At 38.3% G+C, this 19,179-nt stretch overlaps 3 gene segments (V, D, J or C); all 3 read right to left on the bottom strand.

The window, feature by feature from the left end:
• Positions 1-6,612: 6,612 nt before the first annotated feature.
• Positions 6,613-7,373, bottom strand: LOC107684422 (Ig kappa chain V-I region Hau-like). The segment is given in 2 exon segments: positions 6,613-7,010; positions 7,334-7,373. Coding segments are annotated over 2 exon segments (438 nt in total).
• Positions 7,374-11,948: 4,575 nt separating this feature from the next.
• Positions 11,949-12,505, bottom strand: LOC107684421 (T-cell receptor alpha chain V region CTL-F3-like). The segment is given in 2 exon segments: positions 11,949-12,262; positions 12,440-12,505. Coding segments are annotated over 2 exon segments (354 nt in total).
• Positions 12,506-13,420: 915 nt separating this feature from the next.
• LOC107684420 (immunoglobulin iota chain-like) lies at positions 13,421-13,729 on the bottom strand. The segment is given in 1 exon segment: positions 13,421-13,729. A coding segment is annotated over 1 exon segment (309 nt).
• Positions 13,730-19,179: the final 5,450 nt, after the last annotated feature.

The following is a 19,179-nucleotide window of genomic DNA, read 5'->3' as shown; positions in this document are numbered from 1 at the left end:
ACGTTTTTTATATTTAAAGAATTTGCCACTGACGATTCAAACGCGAGTTTTGAGCAGTGTAGAGTAGCACTTGTTGTTTGTCGTTTCTCCGATCACAAATGCAGACATGGTTTTATGTTTACGCGGCGCGATACGCAACACAACGAGTAAAAAGACAGTATAAGTCAGCGGTCACCAACGTGGTGCCCGTGGGCTGCTCTGAGAGTCACATCACCAGCTTTATGCAGTTTCATTTGAGAAAAAATACAGTCAAAATATTTTTAAGGAATATCATACAACAAAGTTTTTTTTATTATTAATTTATACAGTTCTGTTGTGCAGCATCATGTCTGATAAAATAAAATAAAAAAATAAAATAAAATAAATAAAAATACAATGTTTTGTTGTAAATTGATTTCCGTTCGAAAGGGAACTCTACGCTGCTCCTCTAGAGGGTGCTAGGGGAACGCCTTCGGCATGACCGGTGTCTGAAGCATGAGTCTAAACACGACAATGAACTTGACATTGGCAGGCGGCAGCCCATGACGTCATAACTGGTGCGGCCGAAAGTATAACAGGGTACCTGTGAATTACTTCATCCTCTTTCTTGTCTTCAGGAGATGTCTGTTTGTTCATGAGTTAGGAGCAAGCACGTTTTAGCTCCTGAGGGAGCAGAATGCATGCATTGAAAGGGAAATTTTCTCAATGAAGCTCCGTTTGTGATGTCCCTATTCTGGAGGGATGTGGGACGCGCTTTTGGGTGGAATGTTTAGAGCGAATTTTTCGCGATGCGTTCATCGGCATGACCGGTGTCTGAAGCATGAGTCTAAACACGACAATGAACTTGACATTGGCAGGCGGCAGCCCATGACGTCATAACTGGTGCGGCCGAAAGTATAAAAGGGCACCTGTGAATTACGTCATCCTCTTTCTTGTCTTCAGGACAAGAAATTCGTCTGTTTCTTCATGAGTTAGGAGCAAGCGTGTTTTAGCTCCTGAGGGAGCAGAATGCACGCATTGAAAGGGACATTTTCTCAATGAAGCTCCGTTTGCTATGCCCCTATTCTCGAGGGATGTGGTACGCGCTTTTGGGTGGAATGTTTAGAGCAAATTTTTCACAATGCGTTCACCTCTGATCTAGCACTCTCTCTCGGGGTTTGGAAGCCCGCGCTGCGGTCTCTTCCCCCTCCGAGTGAGAGCTTGCTGCTGCTATCTTTCTCCGAGGAGGTTGATATGGTTAGCATTAATACTGCTTTTTGGATCGCTTGTTTTTCTCTCGCTATATCATGTGTGGGGATACACACGATTTATGAGTGGTTTGTTTGGGAGCGGAGCACGCACAGTCAGCTCTCGTGGGAGCTGTGTTCATTCATAAAATGCGATGCGTTTTTTTTTCTTCTTGCGGGTAGAAGCTCTTATGCAATATAGAATCGAGCGGCTCGAATCTCGCATTGCCACAGCAATGCGTTCGTTATGGGCCTGCAACAAAATTTATGCGTTGCAAGCTGTTATTCACAATTCTTTTATATTGCATATATTTTGATGATTTTCAGCTTAACATCCAGACCCTGTTTCACTTGTTTGGTTGTTTGGCTGCATTTAATTCGGAGGAATAAAATGATGTGTAGTCATCTGGCTTTGAGAAGCTAACATATTTATTTATTTATAATTTTCAAACAAAACTGTTACATAATTGTTTTGAATTGATATATATGACTGAATTGTGAAATTTAAATGTTTCCTCTTGCCATGAATATAGCCACTGCTGCTGACATGGCATTAAATCATAAATAAATAAATTGAGCAGAAGTATTGGAGCTCCGCCCCTAGAGCTTGGCCATTTACTGCGAGCAGAGTCAGGCCTCCTCTCGCTACAGAGAGTTATCTATTGAGGCTTCTGCTCGCCAGAGCTCCGCTAGGAACGCGTCAATGAGTTGTAGGCTCTATGTGAGCCTCCTTACAAGATGTCCTGAGCATGGAGTGTGATTAGGCCTCCTCTCATTTTAGAGAGTCGTCAAGCTGAGGCCTCCGCTCCTAGAGCTCGGCCAATTACTGCGAGTGTTGTCAGGCCTCCTCTCGCTACAGAGAGTATCTTATTGAGGCCTCCGCTCGCCAGAGCTCCACTAGGGCAACATCTGTGTATTGTAGGCTCTACGTGAGCCTCCTTACAAGATGTCCTGAGCATGGAGTGTAGTTAGGCCTCCTCTCGTTTAAAGAGTCATCATGTTGAGACCTCCGCTCCTAGAGCTCGGCCAATTACTGCGAGCGTCGTCAGGCCTCCTCTCGCTACAGATAATTATTTATTGAGGCCTCTGCTTGCCAAAGCTCCGCTAGGACAGCGTCGGTGAGTTGTAGGCTCTCTGTAAGCCTCCTTACAAGATGTTCTGAGCACGGAGTGTAGTTAGGCCTCCTCTCGTTTAGAGAGTCATCATGCTGAGGCCTCTGCTCCTAGAGCTCGGCTCATTACTGCGAGCGTTGTCAGGCCTCCTCTCGCTACAGAGAGTTATCTATTGAGGCCTCCGCTCGCCAGAGCTCCGCTAGGACAGCGTCGGTGAGTTGTAGGCTCTATGTGAGCCTCCTTACAAGATGTCCTGAGCATGGAGTGTAGTTAGGCCTCCTCTTGTTTAGAGAGTCGTCATGTTGAGGCCTCCGCTCCTAGAGCTCGGCCATTTACTGTGGGCATCGTCAGGCCTCCTCTCGCTACAGAGGGTTGTAGGGCCTCTGTGAATAGACACAAATGAACGACTGAATCTCCACATTCCACAGCAAAAACTAAAGATTCTCCTCCCCAGCCATCTGCGGTCGTAAAATTAATTAATGATCAACATGGTGCCCAATTGTCTCGAGCAGTTCTTGTCCCACTCTGCTTATCTTCTCAAGAGATGTTGAAAGCAGTGATAAGACTTAATCCAATCAAAAGAAGAAGAAAACCCCTTTTGTTTTAGAACCATGTCAGCGCAAATGGTTGATTGTCCCCTGCTGACCAAGCTTCGCTCACACCCATGTACCACAGGAAGGGAGTGATTTAGCGAACAAGCTCCAGGCCTGCAAAAACAACAGATCTAAAGAACAGTGACAATCAACCTCTGTCTGAGACCATGCAAAGACCAGATGTGAAGTGTAACTTTGACCAGCTTCAGCATAAATTAATAACCTGATAATCACAAACGGACAGATTTACAATGACACGTCTGAGCGGAAGGCTCAGCAGACCTCCACTTTCTTGACCTCAGGACATTCCTCCTCTCCTTTCTACATGATAACTCGCGCTATTTTCGTTGCAACAAAGGAACACACTCAAACTCACATAGACAATCTCAAAAGGACAATCATTTAAAGTACAAAGGGCAACTATACTATTACTGAAATAAATGAACTTTTCCACGACATTCTAATTTATTGAGATGCACCTGTATATGCTTGATGTGTTTATTGTAACCTATGAAGTTTAATCAATGCTTTATAACCCTTTTTTAGTAGATAAGGTTATTAACGTGTATGCCAGATACCTGATGTTTGATGTTGGGTGAAAGCTTGTTTTATTTGCAATATCTTGGTTTGAATGAAATGTTGATTTTCGGTATCATACGCATTGTAATAACTTGATTACTTAAATTTGTAAGAGTCAGGGCAGGAAGCAGATGGTCAAAAAGTCATGTGGCGTCACGCTGTATATCCCGTGCTTGCAGGCCTGAGGGCACTAGTTAATTTACTCATCCTTTTCCTGCTGGATATAATAGTTGCACTCATTGTTGGTCACAAGACATCGTGGTTTCTATATGTTGTGAACGAACCTTTTCAGTCCTTGATACAAAGAAAGCTTTGTTGTCTCTTGATTGGATCAATCTTTAATCACTCCTCTGAGTAGATGACGACATGACTGGCAGGAAATCGACCCAGAATATTGGAGTCATGTGCTGGGGGTGATTGGTATAGATACCTCATGATATTCACGTGGTGAATCCATAGCTTATGGGGGCCTGTTTCACAAGACAGAGACCTTACAGCATGATTACAACACTTTATAGAAATATTAACAAAACTTTTAGAGATGTCTCCTCATGTGATGGAGGGAGCATTATGTTAATCTATGCACAAAGAGGAACCTTGCGAGGCGTGGCTAAGCCCTGCAGCCAATATCTGATTGGAACAATTGCTTCTGGGATGGACCAAATCGGCTCGCTTAAAACCAAATGTCACGAACAGATCCGTGCTCTTTTGCCTTTGTCTTGACCATGCTCAAACTTGCGCTCACACGCTGCACCATCAAGCGATTGAGTCATTCAGAACTCCAAACACTTCGCTGAAGCTTCGTGACTCTGCTGAACAAAGTCTTGCAAACTCAGACTCTCTCAGACGAACTTCGAGGCTCCTCCGTAACCAAGCAACGCCCACTCACGACGAGGGCTCCCAAAAGACGTCATCCAAACGACAGATCTGCAACCAATCAGCAACGTGGGGATTCCTCTCTGCGGGAGACAAGCCAACGAGGAAAACCCCTCTCAACTTTCAACTCAAACGCAAGTAAAACAAGGTCTCCTTACTAGCTGGAAAACTGGTGCTGAATTGATCTTAAGCAGTAAATATAAGACAATCTCTGCTTTTGTGATTTTCTTGTTGCGATCTAAGGACTAGTAACAAGTACTAGAACTTTGGGACTTCCTCAGAACTCCATAAACTCTCATCTTCAGAACTGTATGTGTGTGTATACTGATGTTAACGTCACGCTGGACGAACAGTTGATAAGGTGTAAACTATCAAATTTGGAATCAGTTCAATAGGGTTGATTTTGAATCTTAAGATTTGATTCCCCTCTCAAAAGAGTTAATGTCCTTACAGGGTTATTTATTGAGGCCTCCGCTCGTGAGAGCTCCGCTAGGACAGGATCTGTGAGTTGTAGGCTCTATGTGAGCCTCCTTACAAGATGTCCTGAGCGTGGAGCGTAGTTAGGCCTCTCATTTAGAGAGTCGTCATGTTGAGGCCTCTGCTCCTAGAGCTCAGCCATTTACTGTGAGCGTCGTCATGCCTCCTCTCGCTACAGAGGGATATTTACTGAGGCCTCTGCTCACGAGAGCTTCGCTAGGACAAGATCTGTGAGTTGTAGGCTCTCTGTGAGCCTCCTTACAAGATGTCCTGAGCATGCAGTGTAGTTAGGCCTCCTCTCGTTTAGAGAGTCGTCATGCTGAGGCCTCTGCTCCTAGAGCTCGGCTAATTACTGCGAGCGTCGTCAGGCCTCCTCTCGCTACAGAGAGTTATCTATTGAGGCTTCTGCTTGCCAGAGCTCCGCTAGGAAAGCGTCGGTGAGTTGTAGGCTCTATGTGAGCCTCCATACAAGATGTCTTGAGCGTGGGGTGCAGTTAGGCCTCCTCTCGCTTAGAGAGTCGTCATGTTGAGGCCTCCGCTCCTAGAGCTCGGCCATTTACTGTGAGCGTCGTCAGGCCTCCTCTCGCTACAGAGGGTTATTTATTGAGGCCTCCGCTCGCGAGAGCTGCGCTAGGACAGGATCTGTGAGTTGTAGGCTCTCTGTGAGCCTCCTTACAAGATGTCCTGAGCGTGGGGTGTTAGTTAGGCCTCCTCATGTTGAGGTCTCCGCTCCTAGAGCTCGGCTAGGCGGTAGGGTAGTATGCTAGCTTGTTAGGCTCTCTTGGAGCCCCCTTGGCTACTGACCTTATATGGAGTGTGCTAGGCCACCTCTCACTTTGAGAAGTGTTGTATTTAGGCCTCCACTCTGCAGAGTTCCACGGGCCATTTAGCTAATCTGAGCGTTAGGCTCTCTGTGAGCCTCTTTGTCCTTAGAAGTTCTAGTCTATGGTTGCATTGCTGGTGCAGGGGTGAGGACTCCTTGAGTCTTGTCTTGGCTCAGCCAATAAGGCGCTTTTCCCTTCAGCATGGCGGCGTTGGTATACCGTTCCCCTAGCGCCCTCTAGAGGACGCAGCATAGAGTTCCCTTTCGAAAGGGAACGTCTCAGGTTACACATGTAACCATGGTTCCCTGAGAATAGGGAACGAGACACTGCGTCCCTTGGCCATGCTTCAGGCATCCCTGCATACGTGCACCAGTTGTGACGTCATAGGTTGCCGCCTGCCAATGTCAAGTTCATTGTCGTGTTTAGACTCATGCTTCAGACACCGGTCATGCTGAAGGCGTTCCCCTAGCGCCCTCTAGAGGACGCAGCATCTCGTTCCCTATTCTCAGGGAACCATGGTTACATGCCTAACCTGAGACGTTTCATTTGATTACATTTGGTTAAAGATTGGTTAAATTGTTAAAGTTTTATTAATTCATTTCACTAGACACCATTTTTTATGATAAATTTGTACTGAATCATAAAACACGGAATCCATAAGAAATCAAATGGAAAACACAGAATTTAGGGAAAAATAAAATGCATTTTTTTGCATGCATCATATGACCCCTTTAATGTGACTGTACAAAAATTGCAAGTTGAACTGTATTTAAATCAATGTGTAGTCAGTGACTTGAATCCTAGAGGAGAGTGCAAACAAATAGCATTCATAATAAGTTAAAAAAATATGCATAATTTATCATACCACTGCTGCAACTGTATAGTTTATATATTGTTTTATAGTTTATCTCATATTAATACAGTGTGAATTTATAATATACTGTACCTATATTATGGAAAGAAATTGGTTGTACACCTTCATCTGTGTCAGGTTTTTATACAGTGTTCTTGTGTTTCCTGTCACTGTGGACCTCAGAGCACAGTAGTACAGAGCAGAGTCTGATACAGCAGCAGAGGAGATGATCAGATCCACATGTTTGATTTCTTTTGTATTTTGTTTTTCTTTTCTGAGCTTAGTGAAGAATCTGGGATCTACATCAGATGTCTTAGTGTCTTTCACACTCTCTATTATAAGCACAAGAAATTGAGGAGCTGATCCGGGATACTGACGGTACCATTGAAGTGATTGTGCAGAGGAATAACTGCAGGATAAAGTTACAGTTGAACCCACTGCAGCAGATTCCTCAGTGCTGTCTGCTGTGATTTCATCTCCAAAACTCACACCTGGAAAAGAGGGAGAGATAAAAAATAATAATAATTTGTAAATAATTATTAAATTGATTTACTATAGTGATTTGAAATTAAGCATACAATAAACAATACTAGTTAATTATATTAAATAGTAATGTTGCATTGTCATTGTGATATAGGATTCTACATTGTAAAAGCAGGGGAAAATGTACAGTATTTAAGGATGTAATAAGTTTATATTTTCAATGAAAAGTTAATTAAGCATGTAAGATAAGATTATTTGACAAAATATATATATATGTACAGTGTTAAATTAGAAATGCAAATGCATGCAAAACATACACAAATGCACTTACATATCAAGGCAGAAAGCAAAATGACTGAATGAAATATCATTGTACATATGTGTGTCACTGCAGCAGGACTGAGCTTTGTGACAGTCTAGCAAATGTAACAAGATCATCTTGGATCAATATGCCAAACTCTTCCTCTTTGATGCCAAAACCCCTCTCACATCTGCACATAGTTTAAAACTAAACATTACATTTAGGCTGCATTTACACTGCAGGTCTGGATGCCCAGATCGGATTTTTTGACTATAGCCTATCCGATTTTTTTGACGACCCGCTTACACCTTCTTTTAAAAGTGACCTGTATCCTATATCTGCATTTACACTGCACACCTGCCTCAAATCTAGTTTTAGTATGTTTTCTTTTATTTTGTCCCCTATTAGTTATTATTATGCTGAGGCAGAGTCTGCAAACTTTTAAAATATTTTTTAATAAATTTGGGGGATAATTTGTGGAATTGTGAAATGGATTTAAACTTGATTACAATGTGTTAAATGAAACTACCTGAAAACAATCATATGTGAATGCCGGTCATTCCAATTTTGTTGAACTTCATGTTCTGTGCATACAGATTTCAAGGGGGCCTGGCAATGTAAGTCCCCTGTAATGTGTATTCCTTAGTTTTTGTATGAGTGCTGAGTGTGTTTCAGTCACTGGGCTTCAGAGCACAGTAGTACACCGAAGAGTCAGACACATGTAGGTTCTTGATCATCAGTGGAAATGTTCTTGGTGTGGAGTTCAGTGTTGCAGAATATTTCTTTGTAAAATCAGGCTCAGTGGTATATTGATTCAGAATGAATGTTGGTGATCTGTTTGGTAGCCGTTTGTACCAAAAGAGGTACGGATTTGTAGAAGCAGTAGTATAATTACACATTAAAATAACTTGAGCTCCTTCACTTTCAGTCATTTCTCTTGAAGTCTGTTCAATCCTGTCCTGTGCTGAGGACACTGGAAAAATAGATAGGAAAAAGTAAGTCATTAACATGAATTATTAGCAAAGTAAACTTAAACATTTATTAAGCTTAATGTCAGTAAATCATTTTCTTTTAAAGTATACAGATGTGCTTACCATCATAATGTGCTATGCAACACAGGGAAATCAAAGCCCATCTAAACATAGTTGATCTATAAACAAACATTCAATCAGCTGTGCTCTCAAAAACTGTTCATCCTGCAGAGTGCTTCTTTAAACGTTTGTGTTGTCACGTGATCTACTCATACATGGAGATGGTGATGCTGACCCCTTGTGGATGAAGTTTGAAATAGCATAAAAAAAAATTTTTGAAACCATTTTTCACCAAATTAGAATTAGCCTGAAAATGTTTAAAATATTTTTTAATAAATTTGGGGGATAATTTGTGGAATTGTGAAATGGATTTAAACTTGATTACAATGTGTTAAATTAAACTACCTGAAAATAATCATATGTGAATGCCGGTCATTCCAATTTTGTTGAGCTTCATGTTCTGTGCATACAGATTTCAAGGGGGCCTGGCAATGTAAATCCCCTGTAATGTGTATTCCTTAGTTTTTGTATGAGTGCTATGAGTGTGTTTCAGTGGTATGAGTGTGTTTCAGTCACTGTGGGCCTCAGAGCACAGTAGTACACAGCAGAGTCAGACACACGCACATCCTGGATTGTCAGTGGAACTGAAGTTTTGCTGAGATTTGCATGAAATCTCTCCTTGAATTCTTCCTCACTGTTTCCAGATTTAGAGAATTTATTTAACATGTGTTTTGGATTTCCATTGTCTTTCTGCTGGTACCAAAAGAGAGTCGGGCCTGTATAAGTAGCCTCATATGTACAGTCGATCATTACAGTATCACCTTCAAAAGCAGATTGAATCCTTGTGTGCTGATCAACTTTGTCTTGAGATTGAGAATTACAACCTGAAATTGAATTAAAATAATATGACTAAATATGCACATTACACACATAAGGAAAATTCATTTTAAATAGATTTGAAAAGAATCGTTATTTAATCGTACTACTCACCCCAGATATATAAAACTATGATCACAATATTAAATTTCCAGAGTGCCATTATATACAATTGAAATTGCGGACTCTTAAAAAATATGCAGAGATGTTGTGATCCTCTTCCTCTTTCTGCATCTGTTAAAGCAGCAGTAAATTCATATCACATGGTCTGACTGTTGGGAGGAGCCTCTGTGAAGAAGACTGTATATTGTGTATAAATTAAACTACAGTATATCACTTAATTATTATCACATGTACAATGATTAATCTTAGGATATACATACACTATGCATTCATGCATTTGATTAGCCTATATTATTTATTCACCAAAACATGCAGTTGCGGCATTCAGTGGCAGTGTGATATTTCTTAATATTTACATCATTGATAGCAGTGGTGTTTTAACGTTGGCTTTACTTTCATGTCTCTCACAATGCTGACTCATGTTCTGTTATTCCAAACGCAACTGGCACTTGCATCCCAATGCTCTTCAAAAAGACCTCAGATGATTTCAGTATTAAAATTACTAGTATTTTGTTACAGTTTTGTTCTTGTTGCTAAACCTATTTTGTGTAATAGATGCAATTCTGTATATCAGGTTTTTGCACATTGTTACTGAGTTTCCTGTCACTGTGGGCTGCAGGGCACAGTAGTACAGAGCAGAGTCTGATACAGCAGCAGAGAAGATCACCAGATCCACACGTTTGATTTCTTTTTTAGCTTCTGAATATAGACGTAGTTCAGGCACAGATTTGCTAGAATATTCAGTGACAAAAAGTAAAAACTCTGGTTTTGCTCCGGGATACTGGCGATACCACTGGATAGTAACACTAGTGCCACTAGTGAGACTGTAGTTACAGGACAGAGTCATATTTTCACCATCAGAATCATGTTTTTCTGGAAACCATGGTTGTATTGTGTCACCAAAAGAATTTCCTGTGCAAAAAAAAAAAAAACATTTATTCACTGCATATGCAACACTAAATGGATTTTAAGGGACATTTATAATAAGCATATTGCTTAAAAAATATATCTTACCCATGCAAAGTTGAATTATTATCCAGTTAAAGAGAAACATGATGTCTTCAGAGAGATAGTGATGGCAAATATAGTATTTGAACAACTGTTTGTCTCTGTCTCACACTCTCAACAGTGTGAATAAACTCCACCCACTGCTAACAGCATTGAAAAAATATGCTCATGTTAAAACTGTATGTTTCAGAGCCCTTAGATCTTGTCAGGATGTTTATGTGTTTCTGTCACAGTGGGCTGCAGAGCACAGTAGTAAACAGCAGAGTCAGACACACACACATCCTGGATTGACAGAGAAACTGAACTTGAGGATTTGTTGAGATCTGCATGAAATCTTTCCTCAAATTCTTTTTCACTGCTGCTTGATCCAGTCGAGAGTTTACGGAGCATGTAAACTGGGAATCCATTGGTTTTATGTTGGTACCAGTAAAGATAAGGGTATGAATCACTGGTACTGTAAGTGCAGTGAAGTTTAACCATCTCATGTTCAGAAGCTGTTTGAACTCTTGTTGGTTGATTGACAGAATCCTGTGTATTGCACTCTGTCAAGAAAAAAACACAGATATACTGTATATTCTTATATAATGATCATGCACTATGTTAGATTTAATTGAATTGTTACTTACCAAGAACTACTGCCAGTAAAAGTAAATTCCTCAGCCAGATTAGCATAGTATATGTGCAGCAGGCAACATTAGTCTGAAGTCTAACAGTGCAAATCTGTTTGCAAAGGATATACACATATAGCAGGGACTTCATAAATCAGCATAATAGATTATGCCACACAGTGGCCAACTTCTGAAATTACATTGTTTTCATTCAATTATAAAGGGTCCTTCTCAAAGACAAAAGCTGAAATAATCTTAATGCAACAAGTCCCTTTCTGACTTTTTATTTTTTTCTCTCTGTACTATAAAAAAAACAAATGTTTTTATAATGTATCATTCTTTCTTGCAGCAAGACTAAAAAGCACAAAGAATGTTGTTGTATTACAGAAATGACAAAGACCCTTTGAGTAAAAGCATTTGCTAAATGAATAATATATAATGCAGATGGCTTTGGTTTGTTGAGGACTAGATTTGAGCATGACAATAGTCTGTGTGTCAGTGGGAGAAAAAGCTCCGATGTCACTGCCAAAGCCATGAAAATAAACCCAAAAGACTGAACGATAATATATCAGTATAGGCTGGATGCTGTTGGAGAGGCAACAGGGCCATGAACTCAAGAGGAGTAGTGCTGAGAGACAGTCATTTGAAGAAGTAGAAGGAGTCCTAATATTTAAAAAGACAGAAATCTCAACACCCTTTCAACAAATCTCACTTAAGTGACTTCCCTTTACTAGCTCCCTGTTTTACTGCATGACAAGCGATTAAGAAATTATATTTTAGAATGCGTTTGTGTATAAAAGGAACCGCAAAGAATGTAATACTGCATTGTCAGTGCTTTTTGGAAGTTTTTATGTCTAATTAAAACTCACACAGGTGTTACCACATATTTTATTACATTCAGGGCTGGATAGATCATGGTTTTGATTGTGGTTTTCAGTAGATATAGTTTCAAAGTGAAAAGAGCTTCAGGTTTTTGTAAGACAAGTTTCGTGTTTTGTATCACTGGGCTACTACTCTTAGAGCACAATAATAGAGAGCTGAATCTGACAGACGTACATCAGTAATAGTGAGTTCAGTGGATGTGCGTGTTGTATCCGAATTAAATCGACCATCAGAGGTGTGATCATCATTACGTAATCGGGCTCCTTTGCGTAATAAATACTGTGGTTCTCCATTGGGATACTGTCTGTACCAGTAAAGCACAACATATTCACTGCTTGAACTATATGAGCAGCTCAGCTTGACCATTTCTCCTTCTCTAGAGTTTTTTTCTGTCCCTTTATCTGGCTCAATGTTGTCTCCAGCCACCAAACCTGTCAACAGTAAGCACAAATATAACTGATTTTTGATTTGTGAAAGCAAAGTTGTCAAAATAATATTGGAAAAACATGTCACAGCATGTTTTACAAAATAGAAATGACCAAAATAATATCAATATAGCCTTTTTATGTACATAAATATTTTTGTCAGCTGCTCAGTAAATAATATACCTGTTCCCACAATGAGAATCAGTATAAAGCATCTGTCCATGTTCAATCAGATCAGTTCAGTTCTCTGTTGAGTCTCTCAGTGCTCTGAGCTGTAAGTCACTCCAGATCAGTCAGAAACACACACAGGAACTTCCTTCTCTCTGAACTTCCTTCTGCTGTTTATGACTGTCATTTAACTGTGTTAGATAACTACGCTATTGTATAAGCGATTTAAAGAACATTGTATATAAAAAGTTTTACATGGGGGTTTAGCCTACATCAAAAACAATATCAGGTTTAATGGTTAATTAAACCATTTTTGATGGACTTCAGCTTCCTCACTGTGCACAAACCATGATAATGGTGATGATGGAGCACAGAGTGAATGCAATGGAGTATTTCTTTAAAAAGAGCATTATTATTAAAAAAAATAAATAAACCCAATGAGTGCCAGTATGAAGAAGCCAGTGAAATATACTGTACACATTACACCAATATACATTAAATTTAGTTTATTAAGGTTGTAAAGGCACAAATATTTGATGCCTGCATTTTTTTTTTACTCTTTATTATTAGCATGGAAATGTTATGTAACCTGAAGAATATGGGATTTCTTGATTTATATATTTTCTGTTATGTAAGTATATTTTCAATATAATTTGTACAATATAAAAGTTTAACATAATTTTGTAGTATGACGATTTCTCATATAGGATAGGAACAATATCTCCATGTGAAAGTGTGTGAACACTGCCATCCTGTGGCATACATCAACCTGCACTATTTATTGCAAATGCGGAATATATGAAATGTTTTATAGTTTGACAGTTGACTGAATTACAGGTGTTAAAGAACAGCTTCATAGGGATCATAGGGACCTGTGTGTACCTTTTGATTTTGGTACTGTGTTTTTTATTTTTTATTTTTATTGGTTCACAATTGCCAGTTACAGCTTCTTTCTCTCTGTCTTCATCTCTGTCTCTGTGTGTTCTCTCTTGTCTCTCATTGTAACAGGTTTTTGTAGAGAGCTGATGTGTTTCCTGTCACTGTGGGCCTCAGAGCACAGTAGTACAGAGCAGAGTCTGATACAGCAGCAGAGGAGATCTCCAGATCCACATGTTCCCTTTTTGGAATGTTAACAGAGAATCTTGGATCTACATCAGACCGCTGAGCAACTTTTGCATTGCTGTAGGTGAGTGCAAGAAATTCAGGTTTTGATCTTCCATACTGACGGTACCAGTGGAGATAATCTGTAACTCCAGAGTCAGAAAAAGTACAGGATAACACTTGAACCCTCCTCAGCAAAAACATCTAGTTGTTCTGGTTTGATGACATTTCCAAAGACAGCAGGTGATAAGGAAAAGTTAATTGGTAATTTTTTAGTGAAAAGTTTTGAGAAAAATTGTTAAATAAATAATTATGTAAATAAATACCAGCTGAGACACAGAGCAGAATAACTGAATGAAGATCCATAGTACAAGTGTTCACTCTGAGAAGAGTCAGACTGAATCGATTCAACCACAGTCTCTGTCAGACACGATATGAACACTGAGTCCCTCCTCCCTCATATTACAGCTCAATTCCGAAGTTGAAAAGAGAAGAAAGATCTAAGCGCATGAACAATTTTTACAACTGTACCAAACAAATAAACCAAAATTAATCTTGGATCCTTATTTAGGAATATGATTGTCCTTATAAGAATAACAGTTTTCAGTTTGGTTTAGTTTATTTATAAAGCAGCATTAAAACAACAGTCCATTGACCAATGTGCTGTACAATAATACAAATAAATAAATAAATAACATAAAAATTCTGAAGTGAAAGACAAGTAACTGAATAGCAAAATAAACCATGCCAAAGAAATACAGAATAACCAGATGTGTTAGTGTTCAGTGTTTTAGAGTTTTTTTCTCCTAGAGTCAGAAACATTTTGAATGTCATTTTGGGCCCAACTCACAACAGTGTAGCATCATGTGATGTGAAACACATTTATGTGTCCATCAGTGTTAAATTACAGATGAATTCTAATTTGGTAATTCTTTAATCAAATGCAACACATGCTTATATTTCCATCATGCATCATAATCCAATTGTTCACATGTTAGCAAGACAGTTAGGCTGTGAACATCCTTTAAATCAAGAAAACATATTTACATAATTCAAAGTTGAAATCATGCTATTAAATAAAATTAATATCAAAATAACATTAAATTGCTGCCATTCTACAGAGGATAAGCAGATTGGAGAATGGATGGATAATATTACATTGATTGCACAATGAGTATTATAGATCATTTGACTGTTATCTTCAGTATAACTTTATTATAGATTTTATATTTCAGAAATGTTTACTGTAAAGAAACGAACACATCTGTGTTTTTGTATGTGGTTTGACTTGAGTTTTCTCACTGTGGGCTTCAGAGCACAGTAGCACACAGCAGAGTCAGACACACGCACATCCTGGATTGTCAGAGGAACTGATTTTGAAGATGTGTCGATATGTGCATTAAATCTGTCTTTGAACTCTTCGTCTTCAGCTCCAGTCTTACCAACTCTTTGAAGCATATATTTAGGAACTCTGTTTACTTTTTGCTGGTACCAAAAGAGAGTCGGGGTGAGCTGTGTTTGATATGTGCAGTTGATTATTACAGTTCCACCTTCATAAACAGTCTGAACTCTTGTTTTCTGCTCAACACTGTCCTGTGATTCTATTCCTGTAGATTCAAATCATGAACAACATCAGCAAAGAAATATCATAAACATTCAAAATAACTTTGTAGTATTACAAAGAGTATTTAAGAGTATTAAAAAGAATTACTCACAAAAAATGTTACTTACCCCAGATATATATGAAAACAATGATAGTTTGTTTTATCCAGTCTGTCATATTTCTTGCTTTAAAAATGAAGTCTAATATAAATCCAGATCTTATGCTCACCCCGATCTAGTCTGTGACAGAGTGACTGTATATACTCTAGTGAGCAAGTGCACTTGATCTACACTACACAGTTTGTTTGAAGAGGTTCCTTTGACTCCTCCCTCTGGCACATTCAAAAACATCTGAAATCCAGGTTAATGACCAAAAAATACATGAAAATGTAAAACATATTCAGCACATTGTTCATCATAGTTTATTTTGAATTTTGCTGTTGTGGACAAAGGCACAAGTTTATTTTATTGTGCTCATGAACTCGAAATTCATTTTATTCACGTATTTGTAATATTTTTTTCATATTAAAATTAATTTTAATTTTCTGGGAAAAAAATAATACTAATTAAAATGTAAATTAAAATGCTAGTTAATTACGGTGCTTTAAGACTGTGTATAAAACTAACCACACAAGTGTCTTTGAAGTTTTATGACAGACCTCAACAGGAATGGATAGATAGTGGTTTTGATGTGGTTTTCACTAGAAAAAATCAAAGTGGAAAAGAGCTTCGGGTTTTTGTATGACATGTTTCATGTTTTGTATCACTGGGCTAATAATACTCTTAGAGCACAATAATAGTGAGCTTTGCTGCTGCAGCCAGGGAGGAATTGGAGGTTAGGTGCCTTGATCAAGGGCACCTCAGTCACATACAAGCCGGTACCAAGACTCAAACCCACAACAACCTTCAGGTTACAAGTCCAACTCTCTAACCATTAGACCACAACTGCCCTGTTTTGCTGTTTAACAGATTAAAAAGAATTTGACTCATTTTAGAATGTTGCTTTATTTTATGTTTTGATCCTTTTTACATTAGATTACTTAAATTCTCTCTCTCATGCCTCTCATTGTAACAGGTTTTTGTAGAGAGCTGAGTCTGATACAGCAGCAGAGGAGATCTTCAGAATCACATGTTCCCTTTTTGTCACATTAACAGTGAATCTTGGATCTACAACAGAGCGCTGAGCATCTTTTGCAGTGTCGTAGGTGAGTACAATAAATTCAGGTTTTGATCTTCCATACTGACGGTACCAGTGGAGATAATCTGTAGTGCTAGAGTCAGTAAAACTACAGGATAATGTAACACTTGAACCCTCCTCAGCAAAAACATTGACTTTGTTTGGTTTGATGACATTTCCAAAGACAGCAACTGAAAAAGAAGAGGTACATTTGTTTTGTTATTTTCTTCTTTTAATAATCTACCAAATAATCAGCCAAATAAATATAGATACCGGTTGAGACACAGAACAGGATAACTGAGTGAAGATCCATTGTACAAGTGTTCACTCTGAGAAGAGTCAGACTGAATCTTTTCTACCACAGTCTCTGTCAGACATAACTACATCATGTCAGATCTAAGTCCCTCCTCTTTTGACGCTTCAAGACAAAAGAAAAGCTTTATTTTGTTGGAATATTTTTTCTTAGGGCCTGGCTCATTACTGCTATATATGTGAAACCAATTTTCTGTCCACTATTGTTAAGATACAGATAAATTCTAAGTAGTAATAATTGTAAATATTCTAAGTGGGTGCATAGTAGATTTTGTTACACAAGTTGAAATTAACATTAGTCCTATTTTAGTGTCAGACAGTCTGTCACAGGCAGATTTTTTTTTAAAAACACATTAAGCTTTATGTTTTTTGCAAATGTAACATGAATGAAGTGTTGCACAACTGTAGTACATTTCTTTAACACACAGTTGCAACCCTAAGCCCTTTTAAGCATTTTTACCTTTTACTTTTCTGTCCTTTTATTCCTTTTATAAAACATTTCTTCCCTCAACCTCACGCAGGTGTTTGCAGTTATTATCTCACATTGAGGTTTTGATTTGGTTTTCATAATAATAGCTTCAACGTAAAAAAAATGGCTTGTAGTTTTTGTTTCATGTTTTGTATCACTGGGTTTCAACTCTTAAAGCACAGTAATAGAGAGCTGAATCTGACACAGTCACACTACTAATAATGACTTCAGTCATTATGCGAGAAGTGCTTGACTGGAATCGAGGATCAGAGCTGTGCTTAGCACGGTTTGATCGTGCTCCTTCATATAATAAATATTGAGGTTCTCCATTAGGATATTGTCTGTACCAGTACAGACGTACATATTCACTGTTTGAATCATATGAGCAGCTCAGTGTAACAGGCTCTCTTTCTGCTTTGATGATGCTCGTCCCTTTATTTGGTTCAATTTTGTCCACAGCCGTCACATCTCCAAACATTAAGCCCAATATTAACTCGTTTTGTTTTATTTTAAACACTGTATATCACTAAAGATATAAATTACAAGTGTGTTGAAAGAAAATCAATAAAATAGCTGATAGCAGCTAAATGATCTGAAGTAATCATAAATGCCACACCTGATGCCATAATGAAAAGCAGCAGCATGTATTTGTTCATGGTGAATATGATCAGATCAGTCGTGTGTTATTTCTCTCTGTGCTCTGACTGTGTGTTACTGATGCTTTCTGCTATTCAGTTATCAAGACATTCAGAAACTTCCTGATCTCTGTGAATGTGAAATCAGTGACAGCTCTGAACCTTCATTTAATAGTATGTTTAATGGTGTGACATATGAAAAAAAGTACACCAAAAATATGCATGCCTTTCGGTCACTTTTCACATGATATTAAAAATGTAATATAAATTTGACAAATTCTGTTATTGCAGTTCCTATGAAATGTCTGAGAACACTGCCACCTTGTGGCACATTATACCTGCACATTGTGTTACACATGATAATAGATTGAAACTTGAACTATTAGCTACTTTTGTATGGTTTTAAAGTAATTAGCAATATTACCATGCTTCGTTCAATTTTTAATGTCACAATGATTTCACATTAATCCATTTCAGTTATACATATGTAAATTTGGGTTCATTAACTTGTATTAGGCTAGTTTATTTCTTTTCATTCACTTATAGTATCATTCAGCTTACTAACTTTATTTATGGGTTTTCTTTTAACCTTTGACTCTGTATCCATTGATTGTTCTCATTGGATTAAATGAAATAAAGGCAATCAAGCAATTAAATAATAGATATATGAAAAGCCTCAAATGTATTTTTTTTCATTATAATATAATTTTATAATAATATAATTTTTTGTATTATAATAAACATATTGATTGAATGCATCTCTTACCCATGCAAAGTTGGATTATTATCCAGGTAAAGAGAAACATGATGTCTTCAGAGAGAGTGATGACAACAAAAGTATCTGAATAACTGTTTTTACTCTCATACTCTCAGTGTGAATAAGCTTCACCCACTGCTGTAGTGTGTTTATTTTGTAAAAATAGAGAATATATATATATAGACAGCACACTAAACAGCAGTAAAACACATGCACATCCTGGACTGACAGAAAAACTGAGCTTAAGGTTTTGTTTAAACATTTTTTTTTCACTGTTGTTTGATCCAATTGAGAGTTTATGAAGCATGTAAACTGGGAATCTTAACAGAATCTTGTGTATAGATATGTTCCAGTGAAGTTACATTTAACAATGAAGTTTTACCAAGAACTGCAGTCTTTGAAAGTAAATACAAGATCACAAGATGGCGCCGCAAATGTCAGCCACGACGCTGAGCTCCGCAATTCTTCTGATGTTTTTGTTTGTTTGTTCTGTGTTTTGTCATTCTTCTTCTATAAGTTTTTATCAGAGACGAACAACTTAACATTAATCAACACATTCCAGACAATATTTTTCCGGTTTTTGATTATTCGGACATTTTGTTGGACATTCTAGTCGGAGGTACAGCTGTGTTGTTCAAACGCATGTATAGACGCAGAAGAGGGAAACACGCCGGCGCCCTGGTTAAGCTCCGCGCGCGCGGC

Source organism: Sinocyclocheilus anshuiensis, unplaced genomic scaffold (genome assembly GCF_001515605.1).
Source record: "Sinocyclocheilus anshuiensis isolate Anshui unplaced genomic scaffold, SAMN03320099.WGS_v1.1 scaffold301, whole genome shotgun sequence".
Classification (NCBI taxonomy): domain Eukaryota; kingdom Metazoa; phylum Chordata; class Actinopteri; order Cypriniformes; family Cyprinidae; genus Sinocyclocheilus; species Sinocyclocheilus anshuiensis.
This window is presented reverse-complemented; position numbering and strand designations above follow the sequence as displayed.